At 48.4% G+C, this 24,466-nt stretch overlaps 1 protein-coding gene across 1 annotated transcript in view; it reads right to left on the bottom strand.

The window, feature by feature from the left end:
- Positions 1-4,961: 4,961 nt before the first annotated feature.
- dhrsx (dehydrogenase/reductase X-linked) overlaps positions 4,962-24,466 on the bottom strand; it is a 210,967-nt gene continuing 191,462 nt past the window's right edge. Inside the window, exon 7 of the mRNA XM_033023342.1 lies at positions 4,962-5,502. Coding sequence (XP_032879233.1) covers positions 5,305-5,502 — 198 coding nt within the window. The 3' untranslated portion in view covers positions 4,962-5,304. The remainder of the gene's footprint in view (positions 5,503-24,466) is intronic.

Raw genomic sequence — 24,466 nt, forward strand, 5'->3', positions numbered from 1 at the left:
CCAAGTCAGTGGATATTTTCAAGGCAGAGATAGATAGATTCTTGATTAATTCGGGTGTCAGGGGTTATGGGGAGAAGGCAGGAGAATGGGGTTAGGAGGAAGAGATAGATCAGCCATGATTGAAAGACCCTTCTTCAAACTGAATGTCAGGGGAGAAGGAGACGAGAGATATGGAAGGATTAGGTGTGAAAACACAGATCAAAGGGGACGATGATCAAGAAAATGTAGACTCTCAGTCTGTAGAAGGATCTTGACCCAAAACGTCATCCATTCCTTCTGTCCAGAGATGCTGCCTGTCCCGCTGAGTTACTCCAGCATTCTCTGTTCATCTTCGGTGTAAACCAGCATCTGCAGTTCCTTCCAGTGCATTACCTGTGGCCTTACGTGGTACAGCTTTAGGAACACAGCCACGATCTCATGGTGCTGGGATGGCTGTAAACATTGGGAGGGATGTGACCATGGAGAGATTTAAATGCATACAAATCTCCACCATTGATTCAATGGATAATGGAGTGGAAAATGCAAGAAGAAAAACAACAGTAACACACTGGTGATGTTACCGATAGATGGGCACACTACATTTTTTCCCCCATGAATAGACGCAAACCTTCTGAACCTTCTGAATGTTGTAGTCGGCAGGGCAGAACTCTGCATATCGCCAACTTGGACAATTTTACATTTTTATCAAACCAATTAACCAAGCCAATTAACCTACAAACCTGCACGTCTTTGGAGTGTGGGAGGAAACAGAAGATCTCGGAGAAAACCCATGCAGGCCACGGGGAGAACGTACAAACTCCGTACAGACAGCACCCGTAGTCGGGATTGAACCTGGGTCTCTGGCGCTGTATTTTATTGTAAAGCAGCAACTCTACTGCAGTGCCACCGTGACCGCCTCAAAGTACTGGAGTAACTCAACGGGTCAGGCAGCAACTCTGGCGAAAAAGGAGGGGTGATGTTTTGGGTCAGGACCCTTTTCCATTTTATTTTCTGTACCTCACTGTGGCGATTTACTGATCATTAACGAATACATTGGTGGCCAACTCGGATCCTATGCGTTTAGATTTCTCTGTGCCATCACTCCTCCCTATCAGTAGAACCTGTTCCACAAATCTCTCCCATACTTTACTGAACTGTATACATAATATATAATTTCACTGCACGTCAGCTGTACATGACAGTAAAGAACCATTGATTTCTGTCTCCCTACCCTTCAATACTTTCAACCCACGTCTCTGAAGAAAACGATCTATGTTTTTAGATATACAGCGCGGAAACAGGCCCTTCATCCCACCGAGTCCACGCCTACCAACGATCACCGGTACACTAGTTCAGTCCGACACACCAGGGACAATTTATAGCAGCCATTTGTGGGAGGAAACCAGAGCACCCGGGGAAAGCCAACGCGGTCATGGGGAGAATGTACAAACTCTGTACGGACAGGATCGAACCTGGGTTTCTGGCGCTGCAAGGCAGCAACTCCACCGCTGTGCCACCGTGCCACCCCTTTCTGCGAAAGACTCGGTGGGAGATTTTCTATGATGAGGCCCCCATGAACCAGTTTGGGACATTGTTACCTTATTCCCCCACGTTACTCCCTTCATCATGTATCTGTACACTGTGGACGGCTCGATTCTAGTCACATATAGTGTTCCCGCTGACTGGATAGCACGCAACAAAAACTGCCTCTGTACACGTGACAATAAACTAAACTAAATGTGTGCGAAGTTTAGTTTAGTTTAGTTTATTGTCACCGGTCATGTACAGTGGAAGGAAATACAGATGCTGGTTTACATTGAAGATGGACACAAAATGCTGGAGTAACCGGGGGATCCCTGGAGAAGAGCTCCGACCGCCTGCCCACGGCCTACAACAGTTTGAAGCCGCGGTCAGCGGTACTTCTAGCCGCAGGCGCGGCGGGGACTTACTTACGTATCATCCGGAGCGGGATCCCTCGCTGGGAATCCCTGGAGAAGAGCTGCGGCATACGTCATCTTCAAGCCGCGGTCTCTGGTAGGGAAGCACAGATTCGGGACTTACCTTGCTTGGACATCTGGCCGCCCACAGCGGCGACTGCGGATGTTTATGGTCCCGACCACGGGGAAAAATGCAGGAGGACTGACTGAACTTGTGACGATTGCTGTGGTGGATGTTTTGTGTTAAATTTTTTATTGTGTATCGTGTGTTCTTTTTTATTGTACCGCTGCTGGCAAATTCATTTCACTGCACTTCATTGTGTATGTGACGAATAAATCTGACTATTGACTATTGACTCAGCGGGTCAGGCAGCATCTCCGGAGAAAAGGAATAGGTGACGTTTCGGGTCAAGACCCTTCTTCAGACTGAGAGTCAAGGGAGAGGGAAACTTTCTGTCTTGGGTTTCCTCCACTGTCGGGAGGCTGCCTGACCCGCTGAGTTACTCCAGCATTTTGTGTCTACAAACTAAGCTAAGTTTTACTAAACCCCGACTATCGATGGAATATCGATCGGTAGATATTTCTGCCGATAATCATAATCATACTTTATTAGCCAAGTGTGTTTTGCAACATACGAGGAATTTCATTTGCCGTGCAGTCATACCAATAAAAAGGGACAGAACACACAAAATACATTTTAACATAAACATCCACCACAGTGACTCCTCCACATTCCCCACTGTGATGGAAGGTGAAAAAAGTTCAGTCTCTCCCTTGTTTGTCCTCCAGCGGTCGGTGGCCTCGAGCCTTCCGTTCACGGGACGATCTTATTCCCGTAGCCGGCGGCGGGCCTCCGCGTCGGGGCGATCAAGCTCCTGCATCGGGGGGGAATCTCAGTTCCCCCGCGCCGGGCGATCTACCCCGGGTCGGGGCTATGCCGAACGTCGTGCAGCTTTTGGAGTTTCCCGACGTCGGTCTCAACCCGAGACTGCGAGCTCCTCGATGTTGAAATCCGCAGGCCGCGGTTGGAGTGTTGATCCCAGGCAAGGGATCGGTTCCGATCGTAAGTCCACATCCCCGCGGTGGGGCTCAAAATCAGTCCCGAGCGAGGCCTCCAGCTCCACGATGTTAGGCCGCAGAGCGACCGGAGATACGATCCAGAAAACAAGGTAAGAAATTGAAAAAATGTTTCCCCCGACCCCCCCGCCCGCCCACCCCCCCACAGAAAACAAACCAGAGAACATTAACACAAACTTTTAAAACACACTAAAAATAACAAAAAAAGACAAAAAGACAGACAGACTGTAGGCGAGGGTGCCATCGAAGCGCCACCCGGTGGAGAGAGGAATACAGCAACTAAGTGGTCAAGGGTAGGTGAGTTTAATGTAAGTTTATGCTGCAAATATTTCATAGGCAATAGTAGACTGCTTACCGCCTCAAACAGATAGACACGCCATTATTGAGGGGGTGATCATCTCAGCACAAGCGGTAATCCCTGGAAGAGGAAGCCCTTCAATAAGTAATTGCATGATCCCTTCCGAATGTCACCATATCTGAGGAAGGATGTGCTGGCATTGGAGAGGGTCCAGAGGAGGTTTACAAGAACGATCCCAGGGATGAGTGGGTTAACCTATGATGAGCGTTTGTCGGCACTGGGCCTGTACTCGCTGGAGTTTAGAAGAATGAGGGGGGACCTCATTGAAACGTTCAGAATAGTGAAAGCCTTGGATAGAGTGGATGTGGAGAGGATGTTTCCACTGGTGGGAGAGTCTAGGACTAGAGGTCATAGCCTCAGAATTAAAGGATGTTCCTTTAGGAAGGAGATGAGGAGAAATGTATTTAGTCAGATGGTGGTGATTCTTTGCCACGGTGGGCTGTGGAGGCCAAGTCAGTGGATATTTTTAAGGAAGAGAGAGATAGATTCTTGATTAGTACAGGTGTCAGAGGTTATAGGGAGCAAGCAGGAGAATGGGGTTACAAGGGAGAGATAGATCAGCCATGATTGAATGGGGGAGTAGACTTGATGGGCCGAATGGCCTAATTCTACTCCTAACACTTATGACCTTATGAGGCACTGGCAGAGCGCACCTCTTAAGTGCTGGTATATATTGTTTTTCCCTGTCCAGACCTGAATACATTTATATACTGTATTTGGTGCAGGAAATAACTGCAGATGCTGGTTTACACCGAAGATAGACACCAAATGCTGTAGTAACTCAACGGGACAGGGAACAACTCTGGATAGAAGGAATGCTTGTATAAGAACCATATAAGAATCAATAGAAGAAGGATATCAGTGAAGAAAGCGAATGGCATGTTGGCCTTTACAACACGAGGAATCGAATATAGGAGCAAAGAGGTCCTTCTGCAGTTGTACAGAGCCCTAGTAGGACCACACCTGGAGTATTGTGTGCGGTTTTGGTCCCCTAATTTGAGGAAGGACATTCTTGCTATTGAGGGAGTGCAGTGTAGGTTTACAAGGTTAATTCCCGGGATGGCGGGACTGTCATATGCTGAGATAATGGAGCAGCTGGGCTTGTACACTCTGGAGCTTAGAAGGATGAGAGGGTATCTCATTGAAATATATAAAATAGTTAAGGGCTTGGACACGCTAGAGGCAGGAAACATGTTCCCGATGTTGGGTGAGTCCAGAACCAGGGGCCACAGTTTAAGAATAAGGAGTAAGCCATTTAGAACGGAGTCGAGGAAACACTTTTTCTCACAGAGAGTGGTGCGTCTGTGGAATTCACTGCCTCAGAGGGCGGTGGAGGCCGGTTCTCTGGATACTTTCAAGAGAGAGCTAGATAGGGCTCTTAAAAATAGCGGAGTCAGAGGATATGGGGAGAAGGCAGGAACGGGGTACAGATTGGGGATGATCAGCCATGATCACATTGAACGGCGGTGCTGGCTCGAAGGGCCGAATGGCCTATTCCTGCACCTATTGTCTATTGTCTATATTTGGTGTGACCATTCATTATTTACCTTAACTAATTCATTGCATTTGATAGATCTAAACGATTATAGGATGTGTTTTTTTGGGGGGGGGGGGGGGAGGGTTGTTCTACTAATGAGCGCAAACTGAGGAATTTAATTGATTATTTATGATTTTCTGTTAATTTTAAGCTGGAATTTTCCTGTGATTGATTATAGAGTCATATAGAATGATACAGCATGGAAACAGGCCCTTCGGCCCAACTTGCCCACACCGGCCAACATATCCCAGCCACACTAGTCCCACCCGCCCGCTTTTGGCCTCATATCCCTCCAAACCCATCCTATCCTTTGGTTATCCTCATTATTCTTCAAGAATTAGTTATTCTTGCTGCCTGTCTTTCAAGAAGGAAAGACGAGTCCACAGGGCCTTGAGGATAGAGAGGCCTTTTGTTCTTCAAGAGGCGTTGACAGGCCTCTCTGGAATCCCGAGCAGTTTGCAGGTCCGGGCCCACAGTTCAGTCTGGAGGTCTTCGTCGTAGGAAACGTCTGCTGATTTTTCCTTCTGGCCATTGTTGAGATAGAAACCGCCGGAACCTTCCAGGTCGGGCGAGAGCGCGGCGTATATCACGGTGGAGGCACCCTGGCTCGGAGTCTGCAGGAGGAGAGAGGGAGAGACTGTAATCGTGTACTGTCTTTCCCCTGTCTGGTTAGCACGTAACAAAAGCTTTTCACTGTACCTTGGTTACACGTGACAATAAACTAAACTGAGAAAGGATGAAAACTGCCACAATTACCATCACAACTATTATCTACCTCATTGGTGACCCTCGGACTATCTTTAATCGGACTTTACGGGTTTTACCTTGCACTAAATGTTATTCCCTTGTCAAGTGTTGGTACACAGTAAATGGATCGATTGCAATCATGTATTGTCTTTCCGTTCATAGCAAAAGGATTTGAGTATAGGAGCAGGGAGGTTCTACTGCAGTTGTACAGGGTCTTGGTGAGACCACACCTGGAGTATTGAGTACAGTTTTGGTCTCCTAATCTGAGGAATTACATTCTTACCATAGAGGGAGTACAGAGAAGGTTCACCAGACTGATTCCTGGGATGTCAGGACTTTCATATGAATAAAGACTGGATAGACTCGGCTTGTACTTGCTAGAATTTAGAAGATTGAGGGGGGATCTTATAGAAACTTACAAAATTCTTAAGGGGTTGGACAGGCTAGATGCAGGAAGATTGTTCCCGATGTTGGGGAAGTCCAGAACAAGGGGTCACAGTTTAAGGATGAGGGGGAAGTCTTTTAGGACCGAGATGAGAAAATCATTTTTCACACAGAGAGTGGTGAATCTGTGGAATTCTCTGCCACAGAATGTAGTTGAGGCCAGTTCATTGGCTATATTTCAGAGGGAGTTAGATGTGGCCCTTGTGGCTAAAGGGATCAGGGGGTATGGAGAGAAGGCAGGTACAGGATACTGAGTTGGATGATCAGCCATGATCATATTGAATGGCGGTGCAGGCTCGAAGGGCCGAATGGCCTACTCCTGCACCTATTTTCTATGTTTCTATGACTGGTTAGCATGCAACCATGCGTGGCACGGTGGCGCAGCGGAAGAGTTGCTGCCTTACAGCACCTACAGTGCCGGAGACCCAGGTTCGATCCCGACTACGGGTGCTGGCTGTACAGAGTTTGTACGTTCTCCCCGTGACCACATGGGTTTTCTCCGAGATCTTCGGTTTCCTCTCACACTACAACGAAGCACAGGTTTTTGCAGGTTAATTGGCTTGGCATAAATGTAAAATTATCCCTGGTGTGTGTAGGACAGCGTTAATGTGCGGGAATCGCTGGTCGGCGTGGACTCGGTGGGCCGAAGGGCCTGTTTCCGTGCTGTATCTCTCTAAGTTAAACTCAACTGCAAAGCTTTTCACTGTACCTCAGTACACGTGACAATAAACTGAACTGAGCAATTAGCGGCCTGCTGACAAACTAGCGGCGGGCTTTATGACTCACGTTAGTATTGGTGTGCAGTTTATGTGTAGAAAAGGATGCCTAGAAGTTGCAAAGTCCGTACGGACCAGCACCCATGGTCAGGATCGAATCCAGGTCTCTCGCACTGTGAGGCAACAACTCTGCCGCTGAGCCACCTTCTGCGACCATGGACTGTGACACTAATGCAATTTAGCATTGACAAGGTACTGTAAGATCAGACTACAGATACTTAAAAACAATTTACTTCAGTCCAATTAGAAATCCATTTCCATCCTTCCGTTCACAGTCAAATAAAGGTTGCAATGATAGACTTTCAATGCAAGTCTGCGGTGAATGAATAGGAGAAATCTAAATCGTTATTGACGGACAAAATACACTAATTACATTTGTAGGAAAGAGTTGTTTCTCAAAGGTTAATCAAGAAAATATTTCAAACAGCAATTAAGTTTTCAGCTTGTACGCCCACGACTGCACAGCCATGTCAAATCAAATTCAATTTACTAATAGAATCAGTCTGAAGAAGGGTCTCGACCCGAAACGAACAGTCTGAAGAAGGGTCTCGATCCGAAGCGTCACCCGGTCCTTCTCTCCAGAGACGCTGCCTGTCCTGCTGAGTTACTCCAGCATTTTGTGTCTATCTTCAATTAACAGATTCGCAGACGGCACCAACATTGTCCGGCGCCCCATCCAACTCACGAACCGATGATCGGCCATGAGAAGGAGGGGTGTTGATGGTGTCGGCGGTAAGCGAACATCCATAGGTCTGACAGCTGGCCGGGCTGCCGACCGACGGGGGCCACGGGCGAGGCGCTGCTGCTGCTGCTGCTGCTGCTGCTGCACTCCATGGGCTGCACTACGTCCGGACGGGTGAGGCGGGGCCGGACGTGGCGCTCCGACCCGACAGTCCCCTCGACCCGAGAAGTAGCGGTCAAATACGGGACAAGGGCGGTCCCGTACGGGACAAACCAATTTAGCCCAATACACGGGATGGCCCGGCTAATACGGGACAGTTGGCAACCCTAGGCACACATAGATACATAGATACATAGAAAATAGGTGCAGGAGTAGGCCATTCGGCCCTTCGAGCCTGCACCGCCATTCAATATGATCATGGCTGATCATCCAACTCAGTATCCTGTACCTGCCTTCTCTCCATACCCCCTGATCCCTTTAGCCACAAGGGCCACATCTAACTCACTCTTAAATATAGCCAATGAACTGGCCTCAACTACCCTCTGTGGCAGAGTTTCAGAGATTCACCACTCTCTGTGTGAAAAAGTTTCTTCTCATCTCGGTCCTAAAGGATTTCCCCCTTATCCTTAAGCTGTGACCCCTTGTCCTGGACTTCCCCAACATCGGGAACAATCTTCCTGCATCTAGCCTGTCCAACCCCATAAGAATTTTGTACGTTTCTATAAGATCCCCTCTCAATCTCCTAAATTCTAGCGAGTATAAGCCAAGTCTATCCAGTCTTTCTTCATATGAAAGTCCTGACATCCCAGGAATCAGTCTGGTGAACCTTCTCTGCACTCCCTCTATGGCTATAATGTCCTTCCTCAGATTTGGAGACCAAAACTGTACGCAATACTCCAGGTGTGGTCTCACCAAGACCCTGTACAACTGCAGTAGAACCTCCCTGCTCCTATACTCAAATCCTTTTGCTATGAAAGCTAACATACCATTCGCTTTCTTCACTGCCTGCTGCACCTGCATGCCTACTTTCAATGACTGGTGTACCATGACACCCAGGTCTCGTTGCATCTCCCCTTTTCCTAGTCGGCCACCATTTAGATAATAGTCTGCTTTCCTGTTTTTACCACCAAAGTGGATAACCTCACATTTATCCACATTATACTGCATCTGCCAAACATTTGCCCACTCACCCAGCCTATCCAAGTCACCTTGCAGTCTCCTAGCATCCTCCTCACAGCTAACACTGCCCCCCAGCTTAGTGTCATCCGCAAACTTGGAGATGTTGCCTTCAATTCCCTCATCCAGATCATTAATATAAATTGTAAATAGCTGAGGTCCCAGAACTGAGCCTTGCGGTACCCCACTAGTCACTGCCTGCCATTGTGAAAAGGACCCGTTTACTCCTACTCTTTGCTTCCTGTTTGCCAGCCAGTTCTCTATCCACATCAATACTGAACCCCCAATACCGTGTGCTTTAAGTCACATACCCTGGCTTCCACTGATGCCGCTGAAGTAGAGCTGGTTGAAAGCTTCAAATTCCTCAGAGTAATTATCTCCAATGACTTGTCCTGGACCAACCCATATTGAAGCAGTGGCCAATAATGTACACCAATGCCTCTACTTCCTTACAAGGTTTAGGAAGTTCGGCACGTCCCCAACAACTCTCACCAACCTCTACAGATGCGGCGTAGAAAGCATTTTATCGGGATGCGTCACAGCTCGGTTTGGGAACAGCACCATCCAAGACCGCAAGAAATTGCAGAGAATGGTGGACGCAGCCCAGACCACCACACCAACCACTGACTCCATTTATACCTCATGCTACCTCGGCAAGGCCAGCAGCATAATCAAGGACGAGTCTCATCCCGGTCACCCCCTCTTAGGATTTAGTTTAGCTTTAGAGATACGGCGTGGAAACAGGCCCTTCGATCCACCGAGTCCGCACCAACCAGCGATCCCCACACATTAACACCACCATGCACACACTAGGACAAGTTACATTTATACCAAGCCAATTAATCTACAAACCTGTACGTCTGGAGCGTGGGAGGAAACGGATGATCTCAAGTACACGCTCTGTAGGGACAGCAGCCGCAGTCGGAATCGAACCCGGGTCTCTGGCACTGTAGGTGGTGTATGGCAGCAACTCAGAGGGTGATGGGTATATGGAACGAGCTGCCAGTAGGTAGTATAAGCTAAAGAGGTAAAGACACTTTGAGAGGTAGATGCATGGGAGGGTGTTAGAGGGATATGGGCCGAATGGGGGCAAATAGGCAAATAGCTTAAGATGGGGGCATCTTGGTGTGCATGGACGAATGGGCTGAAGGGCCTATTTCTATACTGCATGACTCCATCACTATGATTATTGCTATTTCCCTAGAAAAGAACCATCAGCGCTTAGAACGTGGAACAGTACAGCACAAGAACAGGCCCTTCGGCCAACAAAGTCTGCGATGAACATGATGGCAACCAACTCTTCTCTTCATAGTGCATATCCATCCATTCCCTACATCTCCATGTACCTGTTTAAAAGCCTCTTAAACCCCACAACCGTATCTGTCTCCACCTCAACCTCCACCCCTGCTAGCACGTTCCAGCAAACTCCCCACCCTCTGTGCAAAAAACTTGCGCAGGAAGGAAGTGCAGATCCTGGTTTAAATCAAAGATAGACACAAAAAGCTGGAGTAACTCAGCGGGACAGGCAGCATCTCTGGAGAGAAAGATTGGGTGACGTTTCGGGTCGAGACCCTTCTTCAGACTTAAAAACTTTTACTTTTAAGTTGCTGAGAGAATGGAGCGGCTGGGCTTGTACACTCTGGAGTTTAGAAGGATGAGAGGGAATCTTATTGAAACATATAAGATTATTAAGGGTTTGGACACGCTAGAGGCAGGAAGCATGTTCCCGATGTTGGGGGAGTCCAGAACCAGGGGCCACAGTTTAAGAATAATAATAATAATAATAATGGATGGGATTTATATAGCGCCTTTCTAATACTCAAGGCGCTTAATAAGGGGTAAGCTATTTAGAACGTAGATGAGGAAACACTTTTTCACCCAGAGAGTTGTGAGTCTGTGGAATTCTCTGCCTCAGAGGGCGCTAGAGGCCGGTTCTCTGGATACTTTCAAGAGAGAGCTAGATAGGGCTCTTAAAGATAGCGTAGTCAGGGGAAATAGGGAGAAGGCAGGAACGGGATACTGATTGGGGATGGTCAGCCATGATCACATTGAATGGCGGTGCTGGCTCGAAGGGCCGAATGGCCTACTCCTGCACCTATTGTCTATTGTCTATTTGCCCCCCTCACCTTAAAGTCACACCTAAGATAAAATGCAATCCTAAGACTATACAACCTTAAAATAAGACATAGGAGCAGAATTAGGGATTTGTCCCATCGAGTCCGTTCCGCCATGTGATCATGGCCGATCAATTTTTCCCTCTAAACCCCATTCCCCTTGCCACATTTGTGGCCCTTACTAATCGGGAAGCGATCAATCTCAGCTTTAAAAATATCCAGGAAACTTGAAGCACAATATTTAAAATAGCATGGATCCCTGAGCAGCTGAAATGCCTTGAGATAGCGATGGATTTTTTTACACACTGCTTCACAGATGACTGGTTCTACAGATCTTCAAAATGCAAAGCTGCTTGCCAATGACGCAAGTATTCACTTTGTTTATATAACCAGAACGGAAGCTCGGTCGCCCCAGAGCTTCAGATTATTGCCAAGGGACATCATCCCGGTTGTGTCAATGGCTTTAAATCCCCAGGAAGCAGAAGGAGTAGTACGAACATAGAAACATAGAAAATAGGTGCAGGAGTAGGCCATTCGGCCCTTCGAGCCTGCACCGCCATTCAATATAACCATATAACCATATAACAATTACAGCACGGAAACAGGCCATCTCGGCCCTTCTTGTCCGTGCCGAACACTTACTCTCACCTAGTCCCATCTACCTGCACTCAGACCATAACCCTCCATTCCTTTCCCGTCCATATAACTATCCAATTTATTTTTAAATGATAAAATCGAACCTGCCTCCACCACCTCCACTGGAAGCTCATTCCACACAGCTACCACTCTCTGAGTAAAGAAGTTCCCCCTCATGTTACCCCTAAACTTCTGTCCCTTAATTCTCAAGTCATGTCCTCTGGATATTTTTAAAGCTGAGATTCTCAATCTCAAAATTCACCACTCTCTGCAGCCTTTTGCGTTTCAGTGTGTTGGAATTTTCATATCGGTCGACCTCCGATTTTCCAGCAACTGGTGGTACGGCACCTCCTTTAATCCGGACAAATTTACGAGGGCGCACTTGAAACCAGCCCCGGAAGTCCCCCCGAAAATGTGGCTCCTAGGCCGGGCGAGGCGGCCGATCTCGACCTCATCGGGACATCCGCGGCCGATCGGCGGGCCGAATATCCCCCATGCAGCCAGGGCTCTGGAACTCTGGCCCGGCCGAAGCCGGCAGATCTGTTCCCATAGCCAACTTCTGAGAATGACTTTGTGGGCTGTTATCTCGGTCCCCCGAGGCCACGACCTCTGTCGACCCGGCAAAATGGATAATCCAGCAAGGCTCTAGAACCAAGGGTGCCGGAAAATCAGTGGTGGACCTGTACCAAGTCATGATGCAACCAGTCACCAAGATGTACTTTCTGTGATAGTCATAGAGTCTTACAGCGAGAAAACAGGCCCTAGCCCACACCGGCCAACATATCCCATTTACACAAGTCCCACCTGCCTGCATTTGGCCCATATCCCTCTAAACCTGTCCTATCCAGGTGCCTGTCTTATATTTTCTTACGCGTTGCGATTGTACCTTCCTCAAGCAATAAAGAGGCTTTTCGATGGGCACATGGATAGGCAGTGAATGGATGGATTATGGATCATGTGCAGGAGGCGGAGATTAGTTTAACTTGGACTCATGTCCAGCAGCGGCATTGTGGGCCGAAGGGCCTGTTCTGCACAGTTCCATATTTTATGTTCTATATTCTATCAGGTCAAATAAAGTTTGTCTGAATGGTACGCTGATGAAAGGCCTTCTTCTCTGCTTCTCTTTCCACAGATGCTGCTAAATGACTGAAGAAGGGTCTCGACCCGAAGCCTCGCCCACTCCCTCTCTCCGTAGATGCTGCCTCACCCGCGGAATTACTCCAGCATTTTGTGTCTACCTGCTAAATGTTGCCAATCTTTTCTGTTTATGTCTCAGATTTCCAGCATATCTGTGGGGCCAGAAATTTCTGAATCACCTGAATATTCTGAGTCAGGCAGTTTACCTCAGAATAAATCCATGGATTCATATATTTTTCAAATAATCCAGATATTTGATTATCATGTTTAAGAAGGAACTGCAGATGCTGGAAAATCGATGGTACCCAAAAATGCTGGAGAAACTCAGCGGGTGCAGCAGCATCTATGGAGCGAAGGAGATAGGCAACGTTTCGGGACGAAACGTTGCCTATCTCCTTTGCTCCATAGATGCTGCTGCGCCCGCTGAGTTTCTCCAGCATTTTTGTCTAACTTGATTATCATTCACTATTCAATGGTTAACTTTGTACAAGTTCAAAATGTATTATTTGGACATGGAGGCTATGGTATTCCATAGTTTTATTCTGCTTGAAAATTGTTGCAGGCAGGTCAAATATAAATTAGAAAGTGCATCAAGAGTAACCAAAGTAAACCAACATCTGAACCTCTTTGTGTCTCTATAAAAAAGTACATGGTTTCTGGAAAATAAGACATTTGTGACTTCTTTGAGCCCTTAATAAACTGGAATCAGTGGTTAATTATTGATTATTTTCAGCTGAGGAAAATCTAGTCTTTGTTCCGCCAAGATGCAGCGAGAGCTAAGGGTAAAAATATCAACGCTATTTCCATCCTGACTACTTTTCAAAGTGACGTGAGTGATGCCTGCTTCCTTGAACGTAAGACTTCCTTGAACATGGAGCTGGTGAGAACAGTTAGCATGGGACTCGGTGAGCCGAAGGGCTGCAAGAATTGAAAAGGGTGGCAAAGAACTAGTGAATGAATGGAATGTGAAAAAACAAATCAGAAGCCAGCACCCACTATAACGCACTATGGGAACTTCACTCGCCCCTCTGCAGGATCTATGCATCAGGAGGTGCAACTCCAGAGCCAACAAGATCATGGGAGACCCCTTCCACCCCTGCAACGGACTGTTCCAGCTGCTACGGTCAGGCAAACGCCTCCGTTGCCATGCTGTGAAAACGGAGAGGTTGAGAAGGAGTTTCTTCCCAGAGGCCATTAGGACTGTAAACTCCTATCTCACCAGGGACTAACTTTACTGAACCACTCTACTGGGGGTTTTTTTAATTGCTGTTTTTTTTGTTTTTTTTTTTCTTTTTCCTTCCCCCCACAATTTGTAATATGTAAAAGAATATGTGATTCTGTTCCATTCTGTTTGTTTTTTTGCACAAAGTCCGCGAGCATTGCCACTTTTCATTTCACTGCACATCTCGTATGTGTATGTGACGAATAAACTTGACTTGACTTGACAATGATGATCCAGGAAAGGTGGATCACCACAGCTGTCTATTCCTTGGTCATCATCACAGATTTTCCGGCACCTCCTTTAATCGGGACAATATGACGAGAGCGCACTTAAAATCCCCCCCCGCCCCACCCACCCTCCTGGAAGTCCCCCACGCTTAGACCAGATGAGGTGGCCGATCTGGACCTCATTTGGACTTTCCAATGATCAGCAGGACGTTACTTGCTCCCTGCAGCCGGGGTTCTGCAACTGGAACTGTTGAAGGGTGGTGAATCTGTGGAACTCATTGCCGCAGAAGGCTGTGGAGGCCAAGTCAATGGATATTTTTAAGGCAGAGATAGATGGATTAGTACGGATGTCAGGGGTTATGGGGAGAAGGCAGGAGAACGGGGTTAGGAGAAGAAAGGAAAAAGGAAGAGGAGGAGCCTGAGGGCTGAGGGAGAGCTGAGCAGGGGAGGAGACAGCAAGGGCTACCGGAAATTGGAGAATTCAATGTTTATGCCACTAGGGTGCAGACTGCCCAAGCGGAATATGAGGTGCTGTCACTCTACTTAAGAAACATCTAGACAGGTACATGGATAGGACAGGTTTAGAGGGATATGGGCCAAACGCAGGCAGGTAGGACTAGTGTAGATGGGACAAATGTTGGCTGGTGTGGGCAACTTGGGCCAAAGGGCCTGTTTCCACGCTGTACTACTATGATTCTATGACTAAGCGCTATGCTAACACTGCAATATAATTGTCAGCTATTATGCTAATACTTAACCAACCTATTCAACCAACCTCCAAAATAAACCATATCAACTGGCTATTATCTCCTGAGACCTCACTGTGCACAAATTGTCATTACAACGGAGCTTAAATGTTAAACATATTTTAAAGGTCGAGAATGCTTTGATACATATTGAAAGGTGTATAATGGATGCAAATTCGAGCTTGTCTATGCAGGGAAAGCTGGAGTTTATCACTCTGTCAATTCTGCTTGCATTACAGGGAGTACACAGCCACAGATCATTCCGCAGAAAGACAAGCATGTTATAGATTATACTCCCTGCGTCCATGGCTGCTTTGAAAGGCCTAACAGCCAAAGCAAGGTATTTTACAAACAGACAATGAGAAGAATGATCAGTCTATCCGTTACGGTAGCAGGCTGAGGGATTTAAAACAACGTCTGTGTTATGACCTGGTTTGGAAACAAGAATTATGCTCTGTCAAACAAAATGAATAATTTTCGATATTGGCGAAGGCGGAGTACTCAAGGTCGTGCCATCCTTACACAGTGCACTCCGAGGACGGGCTTTTTCTGAATCACCCGCTACCAGACAGTTAATCACTGATTACCTCTGAACTAGCTCCATGTGCTTTCAGTTGATAATAAGGCAGTTTCCGAAGGTGCACAGCAAAGGAAAAAAGGTGACATGAAGAATTATTTATAAGTACAGAAGGCTTGATCTCTCCGGATAGACGGCGTACATCTTATTCTTGTTTTCAAACAGTCTATAAGGAGATGGCTCACAGCTGGTATTATCTCTCAAAGGCAGATCCACTAGAGTGTCGATCATGTCGTAAGTAATAAGAGTGAATCGACGCTCGTTCGTCACTGGCTTCTGGAACCACCGCATGCATTACTGCCTGCAACCGCGCATTCATCTTGTGCTCAAAGAGAAGTTGCGTTGATCCCAGGGATGATGGGGTGAACGTTTGAGGGCACTGGGTCTTCACTCGCTGGAGCTTAGAAAGGATGAGGTCATAAGGCATAGTAGTAGAATTAGGCCATTCAGCCCATCAAGGTACAGGATACTGAGTTGGATGATCAGCCATGATCATATTGAATGGCGGTGCAGGCTCGAAGGGCCGAATGGCCTACTCCTGCACCTATTTTCTATGTTTCTATGTTTCTAAGTCTAGACAATAGACAATAGGTGCAGGAGTAGGCCATTCGGCCCTTCGAGCCAGCACCGCCATTCAATGTGATCATGGCTGATCATCCCCAATCAGTACCCCGTTCCTGCCTTCTCCCCATATCCCCTGACTCCGCTATTTTTAAGAGCCCTATCTAGCTCTCTCTTGAAAGCATCCAGAGAACCTGCCTCCACCGCCCTCTGAGGCAGAGAATTCCACAGACTCACCACTCTCTGTGAAGAAAAAGTGTTTCCTCGTCTCCGTTCTAAATGGCTTACCCCTTATTCTTAAACTGTGGCCCCTGGTTCTGGACTCCCCCAACATCGGGAACATGTTTCCTGCCTCGAGTGTGTCCAAGCCCTTAATAATCTACTCCGCCATTCAATCTTGGCTGATCTATCTCTCCCTCCTAACCAGGGGTGCAGTGCTCACCGGAGCCTCTGTAAAAAAAGGCCAAAGAAAACAGTGGGAATTTTAACTAGCGGTCGGGGTAACCTGGTTGAAAGAGGGGGAAGGGGAAGACCCATCGCTACTGATGTGTCTTCCCTGTGGGGGGGGGGGTCTGATGCTGGGCCTGGAACTCTGGTGAGGTGACGGCTCTGGCCCGTTGGTGGCCGGTGGAGAGGCGAGGGAGGGTCGGCGGAGTCTCCGGTGGAGGCCCGTGGAGGGCTGGAGTAGAGATACGGCTCGGTGGCAGCAGCATCGGAGGCCCCGGGGAGGCGGTGAGAGTCGGCGGCCGTGGGCGGCAGTTTCGGTGGTCCGGGTCTGGGTTTGGCTGGGAAAGCGTTGAGGGTGGGAGAAGCGGAGAATGTTGTTCCTGTTCCTCGTGGTGGTCGGGCAGGTGGTGCCGCGGTCCAGCGGTGGAGCTCCGGGCCTGCGGGCGGCCGGTCGAGTCGAGGAGGGACCGGTCTGGAGGCGGGCAAGCTTGTGTCCAGGTAGGTGAGGATGCGTTTGCTGAGAGTGGGGGTCTGGTGTTGAATGAAGTAGAGCTGTGGTCCATTGCAGGTGTGGGTGTGTGAGTGAGTGGGTGAGTGAGTGGGTGGGTGAGTGAGTGTGTGTGAGTGTGTAAGTGTGTGACTATATGTGTGGGTACACAAAATTGCTGGAGGAACTCAGCGGGTGCAGCAGCATCTATGGAGCGAAGGAAATAGGCGACGTTTCGGGCCGAAACCATGTCTACTCCACTATATGTGTGTGTGTGTGAGTGTATGTGTGTGTGTGTGTGTGTGTGTGTGTGTGTGTGTGTGTGTGTGTGTGTGTGTGTGTGTGTGTGTGTGTGTGTGCGTGAATGGGTGAGTGAGTGCGTGAGTGGGTGTGAGTGTGTGACTATATGTGTGTGTGTGTGAGTGTATGTGTGAGTGTGTGTGTGTGTGTGTGTATGTGTGTGTGTGTGTGTGTGTGTGCGTGAATGGGTGAGTGAGTGCGTGAGTGGGTGTGAGTGTGTGAGTGTGTGACTATGTGTGTGTGTGTGTGTATGTGTGTGTGTGTGTGAGTGTGTGCGTGAATGGGTGAGTGAGTGCGTGAGTGGGTGTGAGTGTGTGTGAAGGCCCAGAGCTACGGGAAAGTCAGTGTGAGTTGGTGCCGGGCCGACACCTCATAACCATCTTTTTCTTTACTTGCTGGATAATTATGTTTCATGATAATTAGTGAGGGAACCGTGCAATGTTTTGTCATATTATTAAATTAAGTATTATATGTTTTATTGTACTAATTATAAACTGGGATCTAGTGGTAGGCTATAATCTTTTTTGACCCTTGAGACGAGCTTGCCTCCCCCCCCCCCCCCCCCCCACCCCCCGCTCCCACACCTCCCCCCCCCATCCCAACACCTCCCCTCCCTCCCCCCCCCCCACCAACCCCAATCAAAACCTGAAACGACGCCCCTGTTTGACAGCTCCAGCACCTAAAACATTATCACTGCAACACTGCCCCTAACCCCATTCTCCTGAATTCTCCCCATAACCTCTGACACCCGTACTAATCAAGAAGCAGGGACCTCGTTGAAACCTAACTGAATAGTGAAAGGCCTGGATAGAGTGGAAGCGGAGAGGGGGGAGTGTGGAGAGGGGGGAGTGTGGAGAGGGGGGGACTAGTGGGGAGAGTCCAGGACCAGAACCCACAGCCTCAGAATTAAAAGACGTTCCTTTGGACATGAGAAGGACATGCTGCCGGTCCCGCTGAGTTACTCCAGCATTTTGTGTCCATCATCAATTTTCTTGGCCCCGCTCTGAGAGTAGAAGCGGGGGCGGATCCGGACCGCAACGGCCGTGAGCCCCAGGTCGAGTTCGGCAATCGTTTGCCTGCTTCTGCTGCTGTTGGAGGTGAGACGTTGCGTCGCGCCAGGGTCTTGGGCCTGTCCCACTTTGGCCGTCAGTTACGCGACAGGCGCGTGAAGATTTCGTTCGCTACAAAAATTTGTAGCGCCTCGCGATACCGTCCACAACTCCATACCCCTCCGCCCTTCTCAGTGGGACCGGCCACGATGACCAACGATCACCCGTACACTAGTTCTAACCTACACACCAGGGACAATTTATAGAAGCCATTTAACCCACAAACCTGCACGTCTTTGGAGTGTGGGAGGAAACTGGAGCACCCGGAGAAAACCCACGTGGTCACAGGGAGAAGGTACAAACAATGTACAGAGATCACCCGTAGTCAGGATCGAACCCAGGTCTCAGCAATGTAGAACTTGGAACAATGAACACCACAGCACAAGAACAGGCTGAACATGATGGCAAGACTTCCCGCACATAATCCAAATCCCTCATTCTCGATATACCCAAGTGCCTTTCCCGGTCTGAAGCAGGGTTTCGGCCCAAAACGTTGCCTATTTCTTTCGCTCCATAGATGCTGCTGCACCCGCTGAGTTTCTCCAGCACTTTTGTCTATCTATCCCAAAGTCTTTTAAATAATACTGTATTAAAGTTGGTCTCTGAAAGTTTAGTTTAGTTTAGAGATACAGCGCGGAAAGTGGCCCTTCTGCCCAGCGATCCCCACATACTAGCGCTATCCCGCATACATTGGGGACAATTTACAATTTTAACAAGCCAATTAACCTACAATCCTGTGTGTCTTTGGAGTGTGGGAAGAACCCGGAGCTCCTGGAGAAAACCCACGCAGTCACGAGGGGAACGTACAAACTCCGTACAGACAGCACCCGTAGTCGAGATCGATCCCGGGACTCTGGCGGTGTAAGGCAGCAACTCTACCGCTGCTGTATGATAGGGTTCACACTCACAAATTATATTCACTATTTAAAATCTAGGTTGAGAGTCAAGGTTCAGAAGTCATTAGATTTGATGCGGAGTGATTCCTGATTGAACCTGCGATAAAGGGCCCCTGAAACACATTAGTAGGCAGTCAGGCATTCTATCAATTTTCAATAAAACAAACTCAAAGTAGATTAAAAGGCACAACCTCTGCAGATACATATCAGCATTCAGCACTATGGCAGTGATCATGAAAGTTATTGTTCAGCTAAATACAAAGGTTGATGGAGCTGGCATTTTAAAAGCCTGCTGTTGGAAATGGCTTAGAATCTAGACGATTGGAGGGCAGGGAAGGGCAAGATCGATTTGAACATATACATCTCCAAAAAAGTGGAACATAGAAACATAGAATATAGTTGCAGGAGTTGGCCATTCGGCCCTTCGAGCCATTCAATATGATCATTATTGATCATCCAAAATTTATGTTTCAATTTTGTTTTATGTTTCAATTATGTTTCAATTATATTTCAATTTTGGTCGCCAAATTATAGGAAAAATGTCAACAAAATAGAACGAGTACAGAGGAGATTTACTAGAATGTTGCCTGGGTTTCAGCACCTAAGTTACAGAGAAAGGTTGAACAAGTTAGGTCTTTATTCTTTGGAGCGCAGAAGGTTAAGGGGGGACTTGATAGAGGTCTTTAAAATTATGAGAGGGATAGACAGAGTTGACGTGGATAAGCTTTTTCCATTGAGAGTAGGGAAGTTTCAAACAAGAGGACATGATTTGAGAATTAAGGGACAGAGGTTTAGGGGTAACATGAGGGGGAAATTCTTTACTCAGAGAGTGGTAGCTGTGTGGAATGAGCTTCCAGTGGAAGTGGTGGAGGCATGTTCGATTTTATCATTTAAAAATAAATTTGGATAGGTATATGGACGGGAAAGGAATGGAGGGTTATGGTCTGAGTGCAGGTAGATGGGACTAGGCGAGAGTAAGTGTTCGGCATGGACTAGAAGGGCCGAGATGGCCTGTTTCCGTGCTGTAATTGTTATATGGTTATATGGTTATCAGTACCCCGTTCCTGCTTTTTCCCCATATCCGTTAGCCCAAAGAGCCAAATCTAACTCTCTCTTGAAAACATCCAGAGAACCAGCCTCCACCGCCCTCTGAGGCAGGGAATTCCACAGATTCACAACTCTCTGGGTGAAAAAGTTTTTCCTCATCTCAGTCCTAAATGGTTTACACCTTATTCTTAAACTGTGGCCCCTGAGATCTTCAGTTTCCTCCCACACTCTAAGGACGTACAGGTTTGTAGGTTAATTGGCTTGGTATAAATGTAAAAATTGTCCCTAGTGTGTGTAGGATAGTGTTAATGTGCGCCGATCGCTGGTCGGTGCGGACTCAGTGGGCCAAAGGGCCTGTTTCCGCGCTGTATCTCTAAATTAAATTAAACTAAACTAAATACTTTGAGGAGGAACTCTCTGAATAGCTATGTCCCTCATTCGACCTCCTCTGTGCCCCACCTGGGCTCGCACCTAATTTTACCCTCCCCCTCTCCCTCTACCTACATTCCTCCATCTGGCTTCACAATTCGCTATTCTTCAATCTTTTTGCCCACACCTTCTGTTTCTTCATCTCTGGCCCTTGGCCAACCATTTGTCTATCAGCCTCCTCCCCCACCCCCCCCCCCCCTAACTGTGCGCACCTATTAATTGTTAGGGGTTAATTAACGCAGCCGCCCGACTCATCACCCACACCAAATCCTGGCATCACATCACTCCAGTCCTCAAAAAACTTCACTGGCTTCCCATCTCCCACCGGATCACCTACAAAATCCTGGTCCTCACTTACAAAGCCCTCCACCATCTGGCCCCCCATATCTCACTGACCTCCTCTCCCCCTACCAACCCTCACGGTCCCTCAGATCCACATCAGCCGGTCTCCTCTCTATCCACAAGTCCAACCTCCGCAGTTTTGGGGACAGAGCCTTCTCCAGGGCAGCTCCCAGGCTCTGGAACTCCCTCCCCCAACTGATCCGCAATTCCGTGTCCCTCACCATCTTCCAGTCCCGCCTCAAGACCCATCTCTTCACCTCTGCCTATCCTTAGCCCCACGTCCCCGTCCCTTTTCATCTGTGCATTAATTGCCTCATACTGTGTTTTGTATTGAATTCTGTCTTTACTTTGTGTACTAGTCATGTCTCTACTATTTATTTCATTCCCCTTACATGTTTTTCCTCTACATGCTCAATTTTTGTAAGGTGTCCTTGAGACTCTTGAAAGGCGCCCATAAATAAAATGTATTATTATTATTATTATTATTACATGGCACGTTTTGTCCTGCCCCTCCCCTTCTCTCTTCCAGCTTTCTCCCCCCCACCCCAACCCCACAATCAGTCTGAAGAAGGGTCCTGACTCGAAACATTACCTATCCATGTTCTACGAGGATGCTGCCTGACCCGCTGAGCTACTCCAAACTCTTCGTGCTGGCTCATAAAATCAGCCAGCATAATCAAAGACTTGTCCCATCCCGGTCATTCCTTTTTCTCCCTGCTCCTGTCCAGCAGAATTTTAGACATACAACATGAAAACAGACCCTTCGGCCCTACGAGTGTTTGCCAACCAGTGATCACCCCGTACACAGCCACTATCCTACACGCTGGGGGCAATTTGCAAGTTTACAGGAGCTAATTAATCTACAAACCTGTACGACAGTGGAATGTGGAAGGAGACCGGAACAGCTGGAGAAAAGTCACGCAGATCACGGGGAGAACGTGCAAACTCCATACAGACAGCACACGTGGGCAGGATGGAACCTGGGTCTCTGGTGCTGTAAGGCAGCAACTCTACCGCTGCACCACCGTGCCGACCCACTGGGCTGCGCTGTTCTATGTTCTATGTTAGCTTTCAAATAAAGTCCAGCTTTTAAATAGCAGAGGAACTCAAAAAGGGCAAACATAGAAACATAGAAACATAGAAATTAGGTGCAGGAGTAGGCCATTCGGCCCTTCGAGCCTGCACCGCCATTCAATATGATCATGGCTGATCATCCAACAGTATCGGGTACCTGCCTTCTCTCCATACCCTCTGAACCCCTTAGCCACAAGGGCCACATCTAACTCCCTCTTAAATATAGCCAATGAACTGGCCTCGACTACCCTCTGTGGCAGAGAGTTCCAGAGATTCACCACTCTCTGTGTGAAAACAATTCTTCTCATCTCGGTTTTAAAGGATTTCCCCCTTATCCTTAAGCTGTGACCCCTTGTCCTGGACTTCCCCAACATCGGGAGCAATCTTCCTGCATCTAGCCTGTCCAACCCCTTAAGAATTTTATAAGTTTCTATAAGATCCCCTCTCAATCTCCTAAATTCTAGAGAGTATAAACCAAGTCTATCCAGTCTTTCTGCATAAGACAGTCCTGACATCCCAGGAATCAGTCTGGTGAACCTTCTCTGTACTCCCTCTATGGCAATAATGTCCTTCCTCAGATTAGGAGACCAAAACTGTACGCAATACTCCAGGTGTGGTCTCACCAAGACCCTGTACAACTGCAGTAGAACCTCCCTGCTCCTATACTCAAACCACGTGGTACAGTGCCACAGTGGTAGAGTTGCTGCCTTACAGCGCCAGGGACCCCGGTTCAAACCTGACTACAGGGTGCTGTCTGTACACGTGTTGTACGTTCTCCCCGTGACCCGCTTGGGCTTTCTCTGAGATCTTCGTTTCCCCCCCACACTCTAAAGAGGTACGGTTTTGTAAGTGAATTGGCTTCCGTTAAAATTGTAAATTGTCCCCAGTGTGTGTAGGATAGCGTTAGTGCGCGGGGATCGCTGGTCGGCGCGGCCGTGGTGGGCTGGAGGGCCTGTTTCCGCGCTGAATCTCCAAACGAGACAAAACTAAACAAGCCTCGGCCGAGGACCAGCTCTTGGGGCTGTGGGATGAAGAGCATTACTGGGGTGACCAGAGCTTGTGGCCAAGAGCGGAACTCGCTATCAAAACATGGAGGGGACCGGGGGACACAATTTATTAGGGCGGCCGTGCGCGCATGCACACACTCACACACACACGCGCGAAGCTTCGGAGGCTCAATCCAGCGCTAAATGCAGCTCAACTCTGCCTGTCTCACCGGGTTAACTACCGCCCTGTCTGGACTGACGGGACACCAGCGCTGCTTCTCCGCGCTGGCCATATTTCCCGCAAGTCCAGGCAGTTTCATCTGGCGGGACAGGCAGAGTTGAGCTGGGTTTAGCGCTGCTTCTCTGCTCTGGCTGTGGGTCTGGGGGTACCGCTCCCGACCTCTCTGGCCACCCGTGGGGGGGGGGGGGGGGGAGGGGGACACTCGGGACAGCACTGGAGACCCGGCCGGGATCGATCCTGCCTGCGGATGAGGCGCAGGTCTGTGCCACGTCTCCCTCCTCCAATCATCGCGCCCTCGATCATCAGTCCCACCCCCACTGTCTCGCGGAAAGCGGAGATTTTAAAATCGGGATCACAAAAACTTGGGGGGATGTCCCCCACCTCTCAAAACATGGGGGGGACGTGTCCCCTATGGCCCCCCCGGGTTTTCCGCCCCTGCTTGTGTCAGCCGCACCAACGAGCATCCTGAAGGACACACGTCACTTTATATTCAGGGCGCAATCTGTGGATCTGTCACTTGCTTGTCCGTCACCTTGCTAACATGCGACAAAGCTCTTTGCATTGAGCTTTTGTGTGAGCGATAAGATAAGTGTAGTATCTGTGCTTTGCTATTTTTATTGCCAGCAGCAACGGACAGCAAATGCGTCGCGGTTTAAGAGATTAAAGGATGCGTCACAGGGAGAGATTAGTATTTTAAAGTGGTGCATTAATATTTTGTGCTAATTGGTGCAACGCCAATGTGAATGATAGAGTCATAGAGTGATATAGTGTGGACAGTGGTGGACTGGCCAGGGTGTCAGCTTGCCCGATGGCAAGTGGGCCCCTGATGAAGTGGGCCCCTGATGAAGTGGGCCCCTGATGAAGTGGGCCCCTGATGAAGTGGGCCCCTGATGAAGTGGGCCCCCTTTGTCTCCTGGCAACCAATATTTTTAGACCCAGTCCGCCACTGAGTGTGGAAACAGGCCCTTCGGCCCAACTTGCCCACACCGGCCAACAATGTCCCAGCTACACTAGTCCCACCTGCTCACCTCCACACCGGCCAACAATGTCCCAGCTACACTAGTCCCACCTGACTGCGCTTGGTCCATATCCCTCCAAACCTGTCCTAGCCATGATCCTGTCTGACTGTTTCTTAAACGTTGGGATAGTCCCAGCCTCAACTACCCCCTCTGGCA

This window comes from Amblyraja radiata, chromosome 6 (assembly GCF_010909765.2).
Source record: "Amblyraja radiata isolate CabotCenter1 chromosome 6, sAmbRad1.1.pri, whole genome shotgun sequence".
Lineage (NCBI taxonomy): Eukaryota > Metazoa > Chordata > Chondrichthyes > Rajiformes > Rajidae > Amblyraja > Amblyraja radiata.